General features: G+C 34.8%; 1 protein-coding gene and 1 long non-coding RNA gene across 13 annotated transcripts in view; both read right to left on the bottom strand.

Moving 5' to 3' along the window:
• LOC135127974 (ankyrin-3-like) overlaps positions 1-19869 on the bottom strand; it is a 188828-nt gene extending 168959 nt beyond the window's left edge. For 4 of the 12 annotated variants that reach the window (XM_064054693.1, XM_064054694.1, XM_064054692.1 and 1 more), the window contains exons 1-2: positions 19742-19856; positions 13154-13716 (exon numbers count right to left, since the gene is read on the bottom strand). In XM_064054693.1, the coding sequence (XP_063910763.1) occupies positions 13154-13672 (519 nt within the window). In that variant the 5' untranslated portion in view covers positions 13673-13716; positions 19742-19856. Of the gene's footprint in view, positions 1-13153; positions 13717-19741 lie in introns of all 12 variants that reach the window. The other 8 variants (XM_064054712.1, XM_064054711.1, XM_064054707.1 and 5 more) reach the window with 5 other exon arrangements.
• A 1283-nt stretch (positions 19870-21152) lies between these two features.
• Positions 21153-22665, bottom strand: LOC135128416 (uncharacterized). Its single transcript, XR_010280397.1, has 2 exons — positions 21537-22665; positions 21153-21464 (listed from the first exon to the last, which is right to left on the bottom strand). It is a non-coding gene; the product is annotated as an uncharacterized LOC135128416 (long non-coding RNA).
• Positions 22666-22889: the final 224 nt, after the last annotated feature.

Consider the following 22889-nt stretch of genomic DNA (forward strand, 5'->3'; position numbering starts at 1 on the left):
AGTATCTACAGTGAAATATTCGTTTTTTTCATTAAGTTGCCAAATTTGTCGTTGCAGGTCTTTCCGAAACATATAATTTGTAAATAAATCCGTTGGTTTTCGCTTGCCAGATAGTGACTTTTTAAATTTTGGCCCCTGTTGATAAAATTTTCGCCACAGTTGATGTTCCCACCTATGAGAAAAAAAATTAAAAAATATTTTGCAGCGTATTTTTACATTACAGAAAAAATATTCAAGACCCTCATAGTTACTTCTTCGAAATTATTGCAATTTTTTGTTGCAGTAAAACTATTTCAGGCATTTTCTTTTAAATAATATCGCAATGATCTGTGAATCTGTCACAATGACAAATTAAAACATTTGTTTGGTTGATTAAAAAATTGCGTCTAATAATTCTGATGTAATAAATCGTCGTCTTCGTTGATTCACTATTAAAGTCTCTCCAATCCCTTAAATGTGACATGAGAAAGGAATCTGTAATGTCGGCTAAATGTGTCGTGGTCTGACTTTTTGACACAATTTGACATCATGTATTTCAGTTTTTACTTGAAAAAGAGGCAAAATTTCGGTACCGGTGCCAAAGTCACAACGCCATGGGCGTGGATGGTCTGCAAAGGGATATGCAGTAGGAAAGTTTTTCTTTGAGGTGTTTACATTGTTATCAGAATGTGTCTCAGGAATTATGAAGCTACATTCTGGATCACGTTTAGTACTTGCTGGGGAGCTTGAAGAAATAGGAACAGGTAGCGGTGACTTGGAACCATGGAGGAACAAAGTAGGAACAGAGCCGGGTTTAAGTCTTTTGTCTGTATAATAACAACTTCTCTCAAAGTGTTTACCACAAATGTATAAATTATTTGCAATATTATCATATTATCGTCTGAAATGATTTTAATGGCTATACATTCCCTTAGGTAAAAGATTCATGTGGGGGTACCTACTTGTAGCATTAAAAACCTTTTTGTGCAACAACCTTTTGTTCACAGTGTTTGAAGGGAATCTGTGCATTATTTTGTGGTCTCTAGGATCCTTGATTACCCCACAAGCAGGCACAGAGGAATATTTTTTGGACATTTTGATAATATCAATTCAAGCACAAATTGTTTCGATGCATAACAAAACGGATTAATTACAGGTTCCTGTAACTCCCGAAGGGAGTGACATCTTTTGATATTTTCCCTTTTGACAAGTCGGACGATTGTAACCAATTGGAGAGACTTTAATAGTGAATCAACGAAGACGACGTAATAAATGAAGTAGAAAAGTGACAATCCAGTTCAAAGCAAATGTCAATCAGACTACTGACAGACAAAAAACTAAATCATCAAATCAGTTGATCCAACTTAAAGAAAAAATATCAAAGCCTACTTTACTATATAAAGATCGTGAATGGATAATATTTGAAATATACGGTTGCTAAGGGGTCAAACTGGGACCCTTTTATATTTTTACTATTTGTCGATGATATAGTTGATTATACTAATTGATTGGTACATTAGAATTGTTTAGCTTAGGAGATCAACAACAATCAACAATCATATATGTGCTTGGTATAATAAAAACAAATTACAAATTAATAAGGGAAAATGAGATGTTACAAATATAACTAATGGATGATAAGATGATAAGATTGAATCGTTTTAATAGAACGTTTTGAAAGATAATGATTAATGAATAATGCCGTATAAGAAGGTTTTATTTTCTGACAATCTTTTTGGAGTAGTGAAAAACATTTTCTAAACCAATCTGAAGCATCCTTTGGTTTTGGGAAGAGTTTGAAGTTGGTGGACCAATCACTTCTCAGTGTTTTCAAAACACAGTCTAGGCCTCTATTTTATCGACGTTCTAGATCAAGATTAAATTTTTATTTTTATGCAAGTTTATGATTATTGTGTGGATGTTTCATTTTTGGGGAAATATTTGGGTCACAACAATAAGTTCTACAATTTTTGCAAAAAATATGTGATATTTAATATGAAAACATCACAAAAATTGGTCTAAGGTTATTCAAACAGAACTTCTCTCACCCTTGAAATAGCGTCATTAATTGGGTATAATATGTTGCTTATGCAAAAATCGTCAGGCGTGAACAGATAAAATGAACACCCTGTATATGCAAAACTAAAAGAGCTGGAATATCAAAGAGCTATAAGGTTATATCTTAATATATGTACATTTGTGCAAAATTTGAACAAAAGCCAAAATTTTTCGGTCGACATTTTATGAAATAAGTTTCATTTACAAACATGACCTTAATTTCCCCATTTCGACGCAAAGATTTGTTTTTTCGACGAGTGTTTTTTTTTGTTGTTATTTATTTTTGATTCGATTTCGATAGAAAGGTGATTGAGTCATAACAACATTAATATTGTTCCATTTATCTTCTGAATGTGTTACTATCAAGCTGTGATTCAGTATTTATGATTGCATTTACAAGATAATAAAATACAATTTTGTTCTGCTTAGTGTTAAATTAGTAAATTGAATCATTAGGTGACTCCTGTTTTATGTTACATTAGAATTATCTCGAATATAAAATGTCAATGTCAAGCTTAATTTAGATGACACGCATATTGCACGGACTGCATAAAAATAACAGTAATTACTAGTACTTACTGCAATTTGCAACTGCAGTCAATTCGAAATGTACATATATTGTGCAGCTGATATCACCGATGAAAATGTTTCTACATTTCTATTCCGTTTGACGTAAAAGCTCCACGTAATATAGACGTAAAGTTGATTTAACATCTTCCCCAAACAAGCCAAATTAGCCTATCAATCGCCTACCCCATAAAGCGTCCTCTTTACTACCCTTTTTATTTCGTCCCTCTTTTTTATTTCGACCGACATTCGTCCTCCCATATCAGCTTGATTTGCATTCCGCCTAATAAAAAACATATTGGCTTAATTCTAACGCGAACAAAACAAGGCTCTAACAGGACCCATAAGAAGGCAATTCCGTGCTGCAGGACCTCATTGAGCCGTCGTAACGGCAGAATAATTAAAAGTTACACGCAGCGTGGAGGCATTTTATAGTCTAACCGTTCGTTTTAAGAACACCCAGACTGGCGCCTCGATATCGATCTGCCGCCGCGACGCCGACGCTCATCTGGCGCCACCTTCTCTTCGATAGCCCTAGTTTCTCTGTTCTTTGCTGGGGGCGAAAGAGGAAACTTTATTGTGCGATGGATGAATTCGTTACAAAGCAGAAGTTTTGCCATCGCGGTGTTGTATAGGGAAGAGGGATATTGTGTAGAACAGTAAAGATAACTGGGTCGAGTGTGTTTTTCTTTTATGGATCATTTCAAGTTTTACTGGCGTAGGTTGTTATCAATTTTTTGTTGAAATTTTATTTCCGGGGAAATGCGTTCAGTTGTTTTTAAGCTTCCACTTAAAAATGCGACACATACCTGGCTATAAATGTAGGCTATGTGTATAAAGTTAGTAACAAAAGGCGAAATTACAGACTTAATTTGTTACTAATTATTTTGTTTATCTTGTATTTTATTTTAACTTGTTCCTTACTTCTGGAGCTTTCGTTTTAGCATTTACAAAAATAGAAACGATTTTTCTCAACTCTCCAGATAATAAATTGCGATTCGTCAGAATTTATAGTCCCACCATAATCGCGTAATAAGATTCGTTGCTAAGCCAAATTATTTTCTGGCACAAATTTTACGCATGTTTTTACAGGAACTGAAAAAAAGAGTTATCTGTGCAAAGCAGCCGTTTCAAGGATAAAAAATTACCAGTTACTTTGTGAAAAAAAGTGGGTCATGCAATTTTGATTCATAAACCACAAGTACAAGAGAATTTTATTTTATAAAATTGAAATACCATTTACCATGCAAAACTGTGAGGCGGTGTCATCAAATTGTTCGTGGGGGTGGTTACACAAATTTTGGCTAGCATTTTACCATCCAAATTTTACTCATATATGTATGTATGTACTTGTGGCTTATGAATCCCCTTGATTTTTTCAATTATTATTTTAAATTTTACCGTTTAATCCCCCTAATGTACACAGGATGCAGTGCAACCTCTCAAGCAGAAAAGAGCGAAATCCTGAAGACATTGATTAATGTAAATATGAAGTCAATTAAGTGTATTAAATATTGCAAACCCAATAGGAAATGAATTCGACGATATCATGTCCGTGTTACAGCGTGCTGTGGACTACCATTTTGACATTTTTACGACCACATGACCTTCAGTTTGCTCATTTAAAGCAATTTGATCACGGCTAAAGGTTTGTATGACCCTATCCGGAGATATTGGTTTTTCTCCATGGAAGAAACGAAAATTGACGGTATTAAAGACGGTGTGGTGTTCCAGTTTGAATTAAAATATCGCGCTAAGAAAAAAACAACAGCGCGAAACCGCATTTGAATAATTTGAATTTGAAAAATAAATTAAGAGTTAGTCAGTAGTATAGGCAACCGCGCATTTTCACCCCCTCCACAAGCGTGATTAATTATTAATATTGTTTTTCGGATCTGAAATGTTATGAAGTTTCATCGATGTCAATACGTGGTGTAAATTTTTTTTTTGTTAATTCCTATCGGAGTTTCAAATTTTTTACTGTTCCTGGTTCTAACACAATTTAACAGTCATGAAATTGTTTCTGTAACCACGTGTTAGAAAATTTACTTATTAAGGCCTCCTTCGTTTATTCATCAACTTATAATTAAGTTTCTCGATGTTTCTACACACTTCTTAATTTCTCACTTGAGATTGCTAATAATTCATTTATGGCATTTAAACTGATCTAAACTAATTAAACTGAACTAAAACTCGAGAGAGATAGGACCTTGAAATGTTGCAGTTGCAAAACGGGAGAGGTTTAATATTTTCTTGGAGTTTTAAAGTTTGTTTCAGGTTTAATTATTTTCTGGCAGGTTTAATAATAATATTTTACGACTTGAAGTGAACATTTATGATGATCGTCATTTTGTGGGGGTTTCGATGAACGAAATAATCTGTGAAAGCGATTTGATGAGTAATTAATAACTTAAAATATCACAAAGTGTTGATAACGTGTGGCATAATTTAACTTCATGTATCTTATTTCTTGTTTAAAGATTGTTTCTGTCATGGGGATCATGGGCATATCTCAGCAAAACTTGGTAATAGGTATAGTGCTCCCAACTGTGTTATTGTTCGCTGGTGTGAGGTGAATGTGCACAATTTGGATCTGATGTCATCAAAGTGTTGGTGGCTGGTTAACATTTTACCATCTACACGATATTCACAACATTGACCTAAAATTTGGCAATAATCGGTCCAATAGTTTCGGAAGTTACCTATGTAGTTAAAATCAACATCGACACAGACGACAGACAGACAGATAGAAGACAGACAGTTAGACGGATGGAAATGGGAGACCTATCGTGCCGTACAAACTCTAGGGATTATAAAACTTCTAGAAAACATGAAGCTAGCCATTTGTCGGATGCACTCTATTACAATTTCCTTAGATACGCTCGGGAAGTAAAAAGAATACATTTCAAGATGTTAACTTTTTTTGTCAACCTATTGTAATCGGATTATGTAACATGTATTCAAATGTTCAAGTTATGACGCCACAATAAAACAAGTTTAGAGTGCTGCTTACCACGTATTTAAAGGGAGGGGGTCAACAGTTGATGACCCTTTCCATTGTTGTACTTTTGGTTATTGTTCATTAATAAAATTATCATTAAAATACTGCTGTTATCAAGACGTTCCAGGACCCGATTTTATTCTAAAATTTATTTCTTGGTATTTTATTTGTATATAAAATTTAGATTATTTTAATTATGCAATATAATGGACAGACGTCATCAAATTGATGATGGGATGATTAGTCAAATTTTGGTTAGCGTTTTACCATCTACACAATACGTATAAAATTTGACGACAATCAGTCTAGTAGTTTCGGAGAGTACCGACACAGACGACAGACAGGCGATATGAAACGTCTATAAAACCTGAAAGTAGCCAGTTGTCTGATGGATCCTACTACAAAAGAAAGAGATAAAAACTTAATTTCTTCGTCCAAAGATGTCCGATTGACAAAAAATATGTTGCACTACACGATACTGAATTTCCAATAAATGTTGAAATTTTACGTCGTTTTAGTATCTGAAAACATAAGTCAAGTATTTTTTGATTGAATTTTGTTTTGGAATCCTGATGTTTTCTCCAGATTTTGACGTTTCTGCTAATTTAAAAATGTCTAGAAAATCATTGTTTTGTTATCATTATATAATTGTAAACTAAAAAAAAGGATGATAATAACGTGGTAACAAAAGATTGCGAACATTTTTTGTAATTCTTCAAGAAGGAGAAAAGATAACAATACAGACTAACAGAACAAATCAAGGAGACAAACTCACTATTACAAAGAAGGAATTTTCACGTTTGGAAAACCAGAAAAGCGAAAGCTCAAGTAAAATAAAGAAGATAATTTACGACGTGCTTCAGAAGACAAAGGGATTAGTAATAATGCAGTGTTATTGCCGCAGATCGTGCAAAAAGTACGCAAACAGAGGAAGAAAGTTTAAAACGAATTGAAGAAGCTGAAACTCGTATGAAACAGCATGACGACAATTAAAAACTACTTCTAGATGACAAGCTAAAGGATGAGAATGAAATGACTGCAAATGAACGAGAACTTCGAAAAAGTAAAAGCTCAGAAGAAGCACAAATTAGAACATATAGAAAAAGAATCGGAAGCTGTTCAAGAAATTAACAAGCGAAGACGAAACTAGAAGGAACTTGAAGTCTGAAAAACTGACGTACGAGTTATCGATCACACTTTTAAAGACACGATCGAGGTTCTTAAGAAATCGAGGCATCAACATCTGAAAAATTTACTCAAGAAATGCGAAGAAAATTACGAATGCTATTATACCGAACTGAGCTCTCAGTAAAGCTAAAAAGAAAAATCACTAAGCAAGAACACCAAATAGAGTACGAATCGACGTCGAAGCTTACACACAATGGAGTCAAAATGTTGAAAGAACAAATCCAATTTTTGAATTTTTGGAAGCTTTCACTGACAATGCACAAGCAGCCGTCTTTCATTTTGACTCACTTATAGAATTTCCGGAGAAGAGACAAACGGAGGTGGAGACTAACTCAAACGAAGAAGTATAGAAGAAGAGGTCTAAATCCAGAGAAGTTAATTTATTTATCGGTATCAAAAACAGCTGGAGGTCCTATAGAACGAATTGAAAATATGCTCTGACGAGAAGTTTACGGTCGAAAAAAAGGCTAATATTAAGTCACCAGACACAACAAGAGAAGCTCAAACACTTGTAGGATTTGAAAGTGAAGTCGTCGGAGTTATTTTAGAAACATTTATTAGATTTGGAGTTGAAAAATTACAAGTTGTATAAGTTGGTAGAGAAGTTGATGAAGAAAGTCGTTGTTCAGAAGTAGTTATACAGGGTGATTATGGCTCTGTGTAAATTTCACGTTCCTAAGTGGCAGCAATGTCTGGAAAAAATTATTTCAAATTAAAGATAAATTCTTGGCCGCTAGTAGTGTTTCGTGACCTACATAATTACTACAATGAATGGCACAGAGCGACGAGGCTTAAGAACCACAAAAAAGATGCACTGATAAGGTGCAAAAAGACGATGTCATGAACAGTGCTTGGTGTGTTCGGTTGTGTTTTTTTATGGCCGCCAATTGTGGATCGAACGCTTTCCAAATCGCGCAATCCGTGTGCGTGAACACTTGCGTCAGTGGTATATCTCAAGATCATGGTACTTTCGACCTTCAAACTCACGATCGTGGCCATAGTAGGATAAAAAAAATACTGCACGCTGAAGAACATATTTTGGAACGCATCGAAGAAGAGCCTCACATCATCACTTGCCGATTTGCAGCTGAAGTTGGAGTTTCACAGTTTGTAGTGCATCGTACATTAAAAGAACAAGGCCACATCCATATCATGTTCAAAAAGTGCGAGGTTTCGAGCCCGCTGATCGTCCACGTTGTGTAATTCACTGCAAATGGTTGTTACCGCAGTGTCGTGAACGCCCTAACAGTGCAATTTGTTTACGGATGAAGCCACAATACTCACATTTGGGCCGATGAAAACCAGTTTCAACATTTCTTATAAAAAGATAGTAGCATTCTGATTTGCTCTTATTTTTGCTCTAATAAACAATATGGAATCGTTGTGGCAAGGACCAAACATCCGTCAGAATAAAAAGTCGATCATCATGAAGTATTACCAACAATCGGTCCTTCTCAGAACCACCATTTTTTTCTACAACGAATAATCTTTCGCACTGACCTTTAACAATGATTGAATGCGTGAATGGATTTACTTTTAACTGAAACTGAAAACGTTTACATCGTTTTTCTTCGAAGGTTTTTGGACCTACTGTTTACAAGGTGGATCAGTGACTTCGTATTCGATTTTTAATTTGTTTTTTCTATATTTAGACACTACTAGGGTAGGGGATGCCGTGGTTAAAATTATTGCACATATTTCGCAGTCACCCTGTATAATGGGGGTTTCAGCCCACTTTTTGGTGGAAAATTTTGAATTCATGCGGAGAATCAAGTGAACCAGAATCAGAGCATGCGCATGAATTCAATTTTTTGCGCCAAAATCAAAATCAGCCCTCAAAAATCAAATGATGAAGACGTTATTATAACGTATTTAGCTAAATACATAGTTTATTCCAAACTACTGAATGGCTTCCTAAATGAAATAGTAATTTACACAACTAGTTCGGGATAGCCTGCTTCCCGCATGAACGCTTGTTTGCGGCACGACCGAAGGGAGTGACGCATTTGCGTGAATGCGGGAAGCAGGCTCACGAACGTGTTGTGTACAATATTTTTTGCGACGAATAAACCTTTAAACTGAAGAGATTAACTGTGAGTTATTTATAAACAACGCCATTGACAGCGCCGTCAACACGTCACAATGTTGACACTACCCGAGTATTTTAAGGTTACCATGGCAACGGGAAGTTAAATGCACGTGTGCGGGAAGTTCGAACTCCCGCACCCTGGTGAATGCGCGAAAGCTATCAAAAAAGGTCATGAGTGCAAAAAATGGTTTTGACTGGCGGACAGAAGGATATGACTGATATGAAAAACCCGTTACCTTGCATGTATTGTTTAAGATTTGATTTGTTTCTCACTTGTAAATAACTATTAGGAGTATAAATTATTAAAAACTGTAGAAGGTCCAATATTTGAAGAAATATCGTATCAGCTTTAGACGTATTGCCTTGGAAACGCACGTCAGCATGGCACTTGTCATAGCACTTACTGTGTTGTCTAGTTCTGTGAATTATATTTTTCGATTTATCATTTTCGATGTATTGAAATGAGTGTGGCGCAAGCTATATTACTGAGGAAGCAGCAATTGTGAGTGAAAATTTAGCTGAATCAATTTTGGATGTCATTTCAACTTATAATAGTTTAAAATGTTTAAAATACATGGCTATATGAGCACGAGCAGGGCTGTAAAAATTTCATTGGCTAGCTAGTAACATTTTTTACAAGCTATAGCCAGTTAAGTGACATTTTCATGTTGAATACAGTGACTTGGTAAGGAACAAATAAAATTTATTTCCACCACTTGCATAGGGCTTTAGCGCAGACTGTTCATGCGTCTTTCATGTAATCACTACATATGTTCGATGGTTCTAGTATAGAAGTCAAATATTCCATTTCTCTGTTGGTGTTACAAATCAACACAATTTTAATATAAATTAGCAATTATCAACCCACAAAAAAATATTAAAAATTCAAATCATGACTGCCTTTTTTAGTAAAAATTTTACTATTGCGTGTAATAGATGTGCTTAATTTATATTTTTACTTCCCGAGCTTAAGCAAAGGAAGTATTGTAATCGAGTCCGTCGGTCGACTCCCTACTTTTACATTTTTTCGACCTTTCATGACCCCTAGAAGACGAAGAAATAGGTCCCCATTTCCGTCTGTCTGTCCGTCTGTCTGTCCGTCTGTCTACTGTCCCGGATTTTTATTTCACAGATAATCTCCGAAAGTACTGGACCGATTGTTGTGCAATTTTGTATTTATATTAGGAATATCATGTAGATGGTAAAACGCTAACCAAAATTTGGCTAATCATCCCCACCAATAATATGATGACGTCACTTCAAAATTGTACATAGTAAATGGATTTTAAATTGTATAAAATAACACAGTCCTAGACATGTAGTTTATGACTCCGAATTGAGTTTTTACCCGAAACGTCCAGATTTTTGAAAAAAAAAATCAAAATTATGAAACAACATTTTACAATTTAATTTGGAATCTGCAAAAGCGAATGCTTTGAAATCTTGCAGAGGATTCACAGTTATGATAAGCATGATACATTTTTATTCAAAATATATTTACTTGTCCCCTCCAAAAAATTGATGACGTCACCGTAAAAGTTTGCCAAATAAATCCTATCTAAAATGTACAAAATATGATGAGTCTGTACTTGTGATTTATCATCCCATTGATATTTTTTTAGATTTGCTTAACAGGTCGCTCAAAAAAATTAATGAATGAATCAATTTATTTTATTGTATTACATTGCACCAACCCAATTTGATAGACACAAAATTTGTAAAGTAAAAACTCGTTTTATTTACATTTACTTTAACATTACAGACGTGCTTTTTTTTGCTCTGACTAGGTTCCGTGAATCTGGTATAGGCCAGTTATAATCAACCACCATCAAAAATTAAAATAAAATCCAATGTTTTATAGGTATAATAAGCGGAAGTCGAAGCATTAAAAAACTCTGGGCGACCATCGGTATTGTTTGCAGTTTCTCTGTTTGACTCTCACGTGTACAATCTCAACAAGTGTTACAGCTTGTTGTCTTAAATTAAGAATGCTTATACATAAATGATTTTGAGTCGCTCTGCTAATACACGCGGCATAGGTGAGTAAACTGTTTCGTTATTTTATGGATTAAAAATTCATTTTCCCAAAAATTTGGGAATAAAGTACTTTTATTTTTAGTATTACACTACATCTATCCAAACTGATACACGTGTCCTTGCAAAAATGTTGATGACGTCATCGCAAAATTTTTTAAATTGCCCCAGTACAAACATGTAATGACAAAAAAGACATAATAGGCATGCAGTCATCATGTTTCCGACAGCGAGGGAAGTACTGTCTAAACTCTTTAGACCAATGTTTTCTATATTTACAGAACACATTTGCAAAATCTAAAAAGAAAATATCAAATACAGCATGGAAAAATGAATAAAAAAAAATAAATCTATGTTTTCGAGTGTTTAAAAATGCTATTGAACGGCAGTGTTGCTTCGGAAATAATAATCAGTAGTAAATAGTACATAAAAAACATGTGTTATAATTTATTATTATCACACGAATTTAAGTAAACGAGCTAGTTTTTTATAAAGAACAAATGTGACAATATTGACTTTATATGTATATATTATATTTTGCTTCTTTGTTTTAATATGTGCAGAGTTATTTTCACAACATGAAACTTAAAACATGTTCAAAATGGAAAATTTGTATAAGGAGATATTGATTTTGCAAGTAGGCTCCGCCCCATAATTGCAAAATCCATATTTCGTTGCAAAAATGTACCATTTTAACCATGTTCTAAGTTTCTTGTTATGAAAAGATGGCTATGTGTATTAAGAGAAAAAGGCAAAATTTAAGCCCCGCCCACCCACCCTATCTCAATTCTGATGATTTTTTTATTCGTCGTAAGCCGAGGGGTGGAGCGTAATTGCAAAATCGATATTTCCCTATAGAAATTTACCATTTTAAACATGTTTTAAGTTTCTTATTGTGAAAAGATGACTACACATATTAAGAAAACAGGGCAAAATGTAAGCCCCACCCACCCGCCCTGTCTAAAGTGTAATGATTTTTTTATTCGTCGTGAACCAAGAGGGCGGAGCTTAACTGCAAAATCCTTATTTCTCTACGAGAAATAAAAAACATGTTTTTGAGTATCGTGTTATTCAAAGAATACTATTAAGGAAAAAATAAAGCCAAACACCTGCCCTGACCTAAATAGTAATGAAGTTTTCATTCGTTGGCAGAACTAGTTGCAAAATTCATATTTCCTTACAAAAATTTAGCATTTTAAACCTGTTTCAGCTTTCTAAAAATAAAAAAAAATCACAATTGAGATAGGGTGGGTGGGTGGGGTATATATTTTGCCTTTTTATCTTAACATACATAGTATTCTTTGAACAACACGATACTCAAAAACATGTTTAATGTGTTAAGTTCTTGTAAAGAAATAAGTATTTTGCAGTTAAGCTCTCCCCCCGCTTGATTCACGGCGAATAGAAAAAAATCATCACAATTGAGACAGGGCGGGTGGGCGGGCCTATTTTATCCCTTTTTGTTTTAATATGTGTAGACTTCTTTTCATATACTTCTGTAGAACAAATTTTTTATACTATGACAAATGTCAATTATCTGTTAAAATTGAATTATGCCACATTATGACGTCGGAAATTCCAACCCACAAAACAACGCTAAGGTAAGTCCATTAAAGCTTGGTTTTAAGCTGGAAACGATGCTTTAACGTGATCCTAAAACATCGAATTAGAAAAATTAAATAATAAAGGTGTTTATTATAATATTTTTTCAATTCATGATTTCTTGCTTTTGACCAATGTTTTTTATTTAGTTAAATTTTGCGTTTAATTCTGAAATGAAAGATTGCAATACACAATTTTATATACCTTAATTAAATAAACCATACACTTGTAGCTGTGTAACGATCATTTCTCTGTTCATATACTAGAATATTTAAAACACTCGATTTTTTTTTCAAAATGTTAATACTTTTTTCAAGGATTCTGTTTTGAAAAAAAAAGAAAACTAACTTCATTCTAAATTCTGGAAGCTGCGAAATAATGAGCAATTTGCAGTTACGCAACTATGGAAAACACTTTTCCCAAACGTATTGTAGACAAAGTTTTTTTTGTGTTAGTGTCGTTTCTAAAAAAGTTAAATATATGTAATTAATATTTTTGTTCCAAGTTTAAAAATTCTGCACTGATTTACACCGCCATATCGTATCTACACATCTCGCACATAGAATAATATCTGTTTAGATTAACAGAAAAACATCTAAGTTATACACATTTTCGGGTTACAAACACATACTCACATTTTTGTTGTCATGCCCATGCAAATCTATAAACTGCGGCGGAATCGGCCTGCTGGTCTCCTCCACACTCCTATGGGGCGACTTATCTTCATGGTGTTTCTTATGCTTCTCCTTTTCCCCATCCTTGTTAATAGCATGCCCATGGTAGTCCCGATATATCCCTTGCGAATCGACAAAGTGTAACTGGAATGTATGACTTACGCCATAGGAATCCTTGTAGTGTCCAGAATCTCTCTTAGATTTATGGTCGGCGTCATGGCCATCGTGGCCGTTGTGGTGATCGTGGTGGGGCGACTGCTCCACGTGAGGATGGGGCAGTACGGGAAACTCCTTGACGTAGTGCGGCTCTTTATGGTGCAGGTGGGAGTCCTTGTGATGGTGGTCCGCGATTATTTCGTGGTGGTGGTGGTCCTTGTGGTGGTGGTGGTCCTTCAGGTGGCTGTCTTTGTGGTGGTGGGGCAAATGGTGGTGTGCCGCCTCCACCAAAGTGGGTTGGATGTGTGTCACGAATTGCGCCATTTTTTCTCAAGTGGTGTCCGTTTGGGCCATGGTTAGCACTTTTGCTGTTAAATTTTGTTAGTTGAAATGGGTTGCGATAAGGCGAGATTTTCAGTAATGGGTTACGATCATTTCAGAGATTGTTTTCAATGTGGCTGCAAATTACAGACAGATCTCAAATAGAGAAACGAAAAACACTTACTGTACTGTTGCTTTGGCAATGAGAATACTAAGTAGTTACTGTATTAACGACATGTTTAAATTTAAAATATGTTTCCTAAAGCGCGTTCGTGATTTAAGTACTCATTAATTCAAATAAGTATCTAAATAACACCAGCTAATAGCAAAGTTAAGTTTTAAAAGTATAATATGGAAAATTTACATTTCTTATTACTTTGGTAGTTTAGAGTGCCCAAATTTTCAAGAATTATACTTCTAATACAGTTAAAAATGGATGCCTAATAATTATTCCATTCTTAGCATTATAAAGCTGTATAAATTTTAATAATTAGAGGCACTCAGCGAAATTGCGGGACGCTATTTAAAATAGTTAATTTATTCATAAATATCGTATTAATACCGGGGTGTGTTCTTTAGTAAAAGTTTATGGAATAGTTTTTGTGTGAGATTAAAAATGGGCATTTTTTGGAGATGAACAAACAAAAAGCATTTCCACAATAATCTTTAAAATTGTTGTGAACATCAACGAACGAGTTGATTTGATCAATAAAAAAATTTTCTTTTTCATTCTTTATTTTGAGTCACCCTGTATAAGTAATTCTAAAAAATACGTAAGAACCCAAGAGTATACTGATAGTATTTTGCATATTTTTGGGTGGGATTTATTCGGCAAAATTTTGAGATGACGACGTACATTTTTTTGGAGGGGATGAACGGATAAATTTTGTTTAACGATTTGCAATGCCTACAATGGGTGTAAACTATTTGCAAGATCTCAAAGTATTTTTGCAGTTTCAAAGTCTAGCATGTCTAGGATAAAAACTCATTCATAAACCACGAGTGTAAAATGTTATATTTTATAACATTTGGGGCTACTTTATTCAATATGTTAACTTAAAGTTAATTACGCATTTACGGATGCGTTTAACGACTTCTGATTGGTGTAGAGTCGATCACGTTTAAATAAGCTTCTATTGTAAATTTTGGAGATGACGTCATCCAATTGGTGGTGGGGATGTTCAAACAAATTTTGATCAATATTTTACCATATAGACGATATTCTCAAAGCATATATAAAATTTGACAATAATGGGTCCAGTAGATCCTGAAATGACCTATTTAATAAAAATTGACAGAGACGACAGACAGGCGAAAATGCGAAACCTATTTTTTTCGTACTCTAGGGGCTATGAAACGTCGAGAAAACATTAAAGTAGTCATTCATTAGTTGGTCCTCGCGAAATAAAAATATATGAAAATTAGTAAAAATGAGCTTCTTGCAATATTTTCCTTAACTATAATTTTAAAAGTAATTCATTAGTTATATTTTAAGAACCTGTCTTCAAAGAAAATTTGCCAGGAACTTTTTGCGCTTGTCCTTAGGCAACCAAAAATATAGTCCAGACAAAGGGCAGGAAATGTGATAGGAAAAACTGATGTCGGAAGCTTCCTCTATAGAGACAGAGAAAGAAGAATTACTACCAGCTGAAGGCAAATGGAAAAGGCGGAACGACGCCAAAATCAAAAACTACAAAAAGAGTAAAAGACCAGCAAAAACCTCTCTAAAGGGAACGAAGGAAGAATGGGAGATACTGAGAAGATAAGCCAAACAAGTGGGGTACTAAATGAACTCCTAAAGGAAGTTAAATTCCTAAGGAAGGACCAAGAACAATACAAGGAAGAAATAAAACATTTAAAAAGAGAAAATGAAAGATTGGCCAATACGCTTGAGCAAATGGAAAGTAGACTAATAAGAATGGAAAGGAAGGATAAAAGAATCTAGAACGATATGACCAAAGAAGAGAGAAAAATGCAACCAAGACTCAGAACAACGGCAAAAAACGAAAGAAAACGAGGAAACATTATAAAAGGAGGATATCAGAAATTGATGATAAACGGAAAAATCTGGTTGTGGGACGCAAAAATAGAAAAATTAGTTCCGAAGGACGAAAACCATTGATTAACAATAAAATAAACAACAATGAAACACTGATGACGAACTTGGCAAAAAATATGGAAAGAGGTATTAAGGGTAAGAATTAGAGTAAAATATGAAAATTGATACATGGAACATTAAGACACTAAATGAAAAAGAACTAGAATTGTTAGAAGAAGGCACAATGGAAAAACACGGTGAACCAACACGGAACGGAAACAACACTAGCATTATAGAATTTGTTATAAACAATAACTTGATAATAGCAAATTCGTTCTTCGAACCTAAAGATAAGGCAACATAGAAAACTAATAAAAGATATAAAAGTGGACAGAAATGTAGAACTCTCAAGAGATAATTTCTTGGTTACTGCAACATTAAGACCTGAAGACAACGTAAATTACAACAAAATGAAGAAAAAGAAAAGAAAATCAATTATAACTGCAAGCTAATGGAGTTATACAAAGATTGGTACCCACATTGATAGAAAACGAACTAGAAGAAAATAACACAGAATATACAATAGAAGAAATGTGGCAGCGCTACAAAAAATCTTACCTCACGCTGCAGAAAAAGGAAGTGGAATAATAATTACTGGGGACAACAAGAAAAAGACACATTGGTGGAACACAAAAGTGCAAGAAGCAGTGAGAAAAAAGAAGGCAGCATGGAAAACATGCCAAAGGTTTAAGAACGATGAGACTTATCAAGAATACAAGAACTAAGGAAAAAAGCCAAGGACATAGTGAAGAGCCAAAATAGAAAGAGTGGACTGAATTCGGGGAAAAAATGGAGAACTAATCAAAAACTATTTTCTGCTACACTGAAGAAAATGACGCAAGGAAAGAGAAGCAGAAAGGTCAATTGAAAGATAAACAGAGAAATATACTAACAAACCATAGAGAGATTTTGAGTAGATGGGAAGAACATTTCATGAATCTATTGGAAGGAAATGAAGACATAAAAACAGTACAAAACAACGAAGCATAGAGCAGTCCGGACAAGTCATCCAGGAACATGGCACCACAAAAAATTAGTAGTTCCATTTTTGTCGACGACATTATACTGATAGAGGAATCAGAAGAAAAACTTCAACAGGCGTTAAATAAGTGGTATGAAAGACTGGTGGAAGACTGAAACTAAAGTTTTCCCACGGTCAAAACCAAAGTTATGGCAGTGGGAAAAGAAGAGAAAAAGATAAATAACAGAATGGAAAACACATAAATTAAACAAGTATCAGTATACAAATACCTAAAGGCACAGTTTGATGAAAGAGGAAGTAATGTAAGCAATATATGTACCAACATTACTCTATGGGAGCGAAACTTGGATACTAAATGACCGCCTGAAAAGTATAATCCAAGCAGCAGATATAAGATATATTTATGAAAAGTTGGAGGTAAAAGCTTACTAAAGTGAGAAAATAAGGGACGAACTATAGGTGGAGAACATATTCAGTCTCAATTACGGTGGTTTGGACATCTAAATAGACTCCATGCAAGCAGATGAGTGAAGAAAATTTGGGAATCAAGATGAGTCGGGAAACGAAGACAAGGGGGACCGAGAAGAGAATGGACTAACGTAATCACCCAAATTGTAAAGAGGAATGAAGAAATGAGAAATAAATTGTATTATAGCTCGACACCAAAAGTTAAAAGAGGCTATTGATTATTTTTTTTTTTTTTCAGTAACAATATTTAGCATTTTTCTTGTTTGATGTATGTTATACCTGCCTGCCTAATATAAATATACCTAATGTAATTAAAATGATTACTTGCAAATTTAACACAAATAAAGTGTAACATTTTTAAGCGAATGATTTAAGGTACATTAGAATACGAAAAAAATCGATGTCCAGTTTCGGTCTGTCTATCTGTGTGTCTGTCTGTTCTCCGTGTCATTTTTTATTAGAGATAATTTCCGAAACTACTGGACCGATTGCTGTCAAATTTTATGCGTATTTTAGGAATATCGTATAGGTGGAAAACGAACAAAAATTTAGGTAATCATCCCCCCAACCACGAGATTGTGTCACATCTCCAAAATTTACATTAACAAATCGGAGTTTTTACCCTACATATCCAAATTTTTGGAAAAAGAATAAACATTGTATCACAATTTGCAATTCAGCTTTGAAACTGCAGAAAAGTGAAATAATACCCTCCTAAAAATTTATGACGTTATCTCAAAATTTTGCCGATAAATCTTACCTAAAATATGCTTGTGGTTTATCAATGTAGAATTACTAATACAGGATGACTAAAAAATATAACGAATGAAGTAATCTATTTTATTGACCAGATCAAGAACGATGACTAAAATGTTGATGACGTAATCACAAAATTTTGTTATGGGAAAATTCGTTTGAAACAGACATATAGCATGTTTCTTTACGTGCACTTTAATAGTTCATACACATTTTATTTTAACTTACATGATTTGTCTTAAAAAAATAAAATTCACAAAATTTAATTTTTTAATTTTTTAGTTAAGGGACAATGGAAGTTCTTCTGCCTAAATAACTTTGGACCAATCCTTACTTTTTAATTAATTTGTTGATGCAATCCTCAATTAAATCAATGACATGACTGTTTTTGTTAAGTTATTGTAATTATTAATTATACATTGGATTTTTTGTACATTTTACGTTTTTGTTAGTGAATCAAATTATTCCTGCTTTGAACAAGTTACAACCGACATATGTGGTGATAATGGACAATGCAATATTATTGGTAATGTATTCAGTAGTTTCTACTTCATATATGTCCCCCCCCCCCCACAAATGCGGACTTTCTAACTTGACTTTAATTATGTACACGTATTTGAATCTGCATTTCTTCCTTGCAATGTTAAAAAAACGGAGATATATTTTTTAATAATCTTTTATTACGTATGTTCTTTATTAGTAGAAATTTTGCCCCAAATATTATCAACAGCACACAATATATTTACTACATACTAATAAATAATTATTGCACAGTCCAGACTAGACTAATAAAAATATACCTATTTTTGTTCATTTTAATGCATGGTTTTATATAGAATGTTCACACTGGATCAATACATCATTACATTACATTGCAATATTCAAGGCACTCAAGACATGTTTACGAGTTTGCCCTTGGCAAAGACATTTATGACCAGTAAACAAGATTGAGGGTTGTTTCAAACAAAAATAGTGGAGAAACTACATTAGCTCCACCATGTGTACAATAAAGATTGCATTTGTTACTTTCTTGAGATTTTATAACTGTGTCATCAAGTTCGAATCTAATAAAACTAATTACAAGAAATAACAATCTATCAAATGACTGCTTCAGTTTTCTTACTTTTGATCCAATTCGTATTATTAATTGATCGTTTATTATGTTTTATTTATTCTAAATAAATAAATAAATAATTACATTATAGTTAATAATAACTGATGTCAAAAGCGAAAAATTGAAATTCTGAGTACCGATTTTTTCATGTATTTCGGTTTTGGTGAAAAATATTTAACGCTTTTTTACTTCAAAATGCAGATAACATGAACATTAGAATAAAAAAAAGCAAATTACAAATATTTAAATGTGTAGTACTACGTAGTAAACATAGTAACATTGACCCTGAATTTATTTTTAAATATATACACCAAATATTTTTCAAAATTATGTATGTAAATGCCTTAGACTTTTGTAACTGTCATTTAAAAATCTCTACAACTATGTTATTAATAAAATTACAAAAATGTTGTATTTCTGTTGGTAAATGTCAAAAAGGTGACTGCGTAGATCGCAAGGACGTAAACTTTAGGAGGTAATAACAAACAACGCCATCTGCAACAAACGGCCATGTACTGTACAACCCTCGACCGAAAACAACTGAAAAAAACACGTTAAAACACATTCGTGTGACAATTCAACGTCCATTTCTGAATTGTCTCTTTTATTCAACCCATTTCAACATCAAAACAACAGACAACAACAAACATTTACCCAGCAAAAGCACCAACCAGAGTTTGTAGCCTCCACCCAAAGATGGGACACTACTTTCCCTCAAAATCACTAATACCCTGTTTGGGCTTGTTTGTTTGGTCCGAATGGGCAATAATGCGACCGTTCAGCGCGACGGAAAACCTACAGATGAAAAGTCTGGACCAAAGACTCGGTGGTGGCAGTGCCGAGAAACGCCGTCGCCACACACAAGGAATAAAATATCGAGATTTTGTAACGGTCCAGACGCCGTAATCGATACGGGTTTTCGGACGATCAAAACTTTAGGAAAAGCAGTTTAGAGTGTCGGGATGACGGCGGGATAAAACCCAACGAAAGCTTTTAAATGTGATTCTATATTTGTTTCTTTATCCTAGATGCACTCCGGGATTCCGGATGATGATTATGGGGACCACCCTTGGCTTGTTCGGGGACACTTTATTAAGATGGAGGGGTGGGTGGAGACGGAGTGTGAAACACTGTTTTATTAAAATATCTTGTTTCAGATGTAATTGAAATGCAAATCTGAAATGTAGACACTTTTTGTGGATGAAATATTTAATAAAAAATATGTGTAGGATGTTTCGGTTAAGATTTCACGCTTTCGCAACTTTTTTATTCATCAACTTTTAAAATTCAGAACACCTACATCGTATAAAAATAAATTGTTTCTAGAATGAGCTTAGAAATAGACACTATACTCATTGTTAAATATTTCTAAAGACTCACAAGCATCCAGAAAATTACAGTTCTTGATTAGCCCAACTAATTATCATATCTTTCAGTTTTGGTATAATTTCCAAAAAAGCTTCAAACAACAACTAATTTTTTAAATCTATATAAATATAAATCCGCTCTTTAATTGTCATTCATTATAAGTTCCGACAAAAATTTCGTTCTCTGCACGTTTGATAGATTTGAAAAATTAGATGTTATTATCCATATCTTAGAAATACGTAACGTAAATTTTTGTGCAATAAACTACAAACAGAAAACACGAACAATTTTTATAATTCCACTTATTACCTATATCATATTTATATAAGTATATATTCACCATCTGCATGATGTTCCTAATATAACTATCTAGGAAATTTGATAACAACCGGTAGTTTCGGAAATTACGTGTCTAATAAAAATTTATATTTGCTTAGAGGAATAGGTGCATAAGCAGGTAATAAAACTACATATACATTTTTAATCTACATTTTAATTACTATTTTCTTAAGCTATTCCATATTGCTTACCTTATTCAGTAATATTTTTTATCTATATCTTACTTTACCTCAATTTCTCAGCCTGACAGCAATCTTCCTAGGTGGGGCTAGCAGGACAAAGGATCCTGCGGCATGATATACCTGTATACTACAGATGCTTATGACGGATGTGAGAATGAAAAGATAATAAAACTGTCTGGGTGTCTAATACATTTATTAAAGAGAATCTCTGACATACATTTGCATTAAGTATTATTATATTAATACATATATTATACATATATTTGGTTATTCTAGTCTTGAACATTTTATTTGTATATTATTTTATTGCCTTAACTATATATATAAGTATTGTCTAGTCTTACTAACTTTAGTCATAATTATTTTAGTCACATTTTAATTAATATTAATTTTAAGCACTTCCATTTCTGTTGATAACAAAATTGGTGGAGGAGCCGGGTGAATGGATTATTAGAGACCGCACTTGTTCTCTGTAGTCGTACCCATACCTGCAGCAACAGAAACGTTAGGTTAGATGTGTTCCGTGTAAATTATTTTATCTGTTATTTATAGTAACTTACGTGATGATGAATTGAGTCCTGGGAGCTAGCTTGATAGCACCGTTCCCACCAGCGCTACGGGTGTAGTTCCCAATTTCAAGTGTGATGACCCGTCACCACGTTGGAACTTATTCCTCCCGCGTCTGCTGAGACCCCGGAAGCCGATTCGACGAGGCAAGTACGTGGACGTACAGGGAACCGCCCCGTCTTTCCCCGACACAACTTGTGCCACCCCAACACCGGTACCGACACTGCCCCGTCTGAGTCGCCAGTCGGTCCAGTCGTGCTATGCACACCCGCGGGACACCCGTTGGGATGGACTGGACCTGGACCTGGTACGCAAAAGCCATATCCTTTTCAATGGAGAGACCGACCCAGGGCGCTTCTGGAGCATTTTTCCGCCGGACAAGATGCTCAGCGTGCTGCCGGAAATGCTCACGGATAAGGCGTTGGAATGGAACCGAAGCGACCGAGCTCTCTGGTACCCCTGGGATGAGAGTTCCACGCAACCGTGCGGCTGTCCACAGGTGCCACCTCCAAGACCGCAACCACTATCAAATGTTGGAGATGTGGAGAAACTGAGAAACCGTTGAACACGCGTCGTTTTTCGTCACAGCTAGCCCCTCCCGGCTCGCCGTACTGTCCCAGCGCGATTTTGTTCCAAGGTCGCCGCCTCCAGGTCCAGGAGGAGCCCGTCCTGAAGGAAGTCGCCATCCTGGAGGAAACGACCGTGCTCAACGTTTTATTCTTTTTGTCTTTTGTCGTTAACCGAATTGTAATTTGTTTTTCTTAAATTTAGTAGCCGTAGATTATTTTAGCTGTGTAACTGGTGGCAGGGAATAAAAACTCGATTTATTATTAATTTTCCCCTGTTTTATTTTATCTCCTGTTTCCGCAGCGCTCATTTGACCATTTGCATGCCCGAGCATCCCAGAGGCCTGAAGGTTACCTCATAAGCCTAGTTGCTAAAAAGCATTGAAAAAATTTAAAAAAAAATATAAAAAAATAAAAAAATTTGAAAAAATAAAACTCGCTTCTGCCTATGAAAGGGGTCCTTTGTCCTTTCGCTTCTGCCTATGAAAAAAACCACTCGGACCTCGGGTGTCCCTTGTCCCTTGTCCCTTGTCCCTTGTCCCTTGTCCCTTGTCCCTTGTCCCTTGTCCCTTGTCCCTTGTCCCTTGTCCCTTGTCCCTTGTCCCTTGTCCCTTGTCCCTTGTCCCTTGTCCCTTGTCCCTTGTCCCTTGTCCCTTGTCCCTTGTCCCTTGTCCCTTGTCCCTTGTCCCTTGTCCCTTGTCCCTTGTCCCTTGTCCCTTGTCCCTTGTCCCTTGTCCCTTGTCCCTTGTCCCTTGTCCCTTGTCCCTTGTCCCTTGTCCC

Source organism: Zophobas morio, unplaced genomic scaffold, assembly GCF_036711695.1.
Source record: "Zophobas morio isolate AGI-343-1 ecotype UQ-CSIRO unplaced genomic scaffold, CSIRO_AGI_Zmor_V1 ptg000012l, whole genome shotgun sequence".
Lineage (NCBI taxonomy): Eukaryota > Metazoa > Arthropoda > Insecta > Coleoptera > Tenebrionidae > Zophobas > Zophobas morio.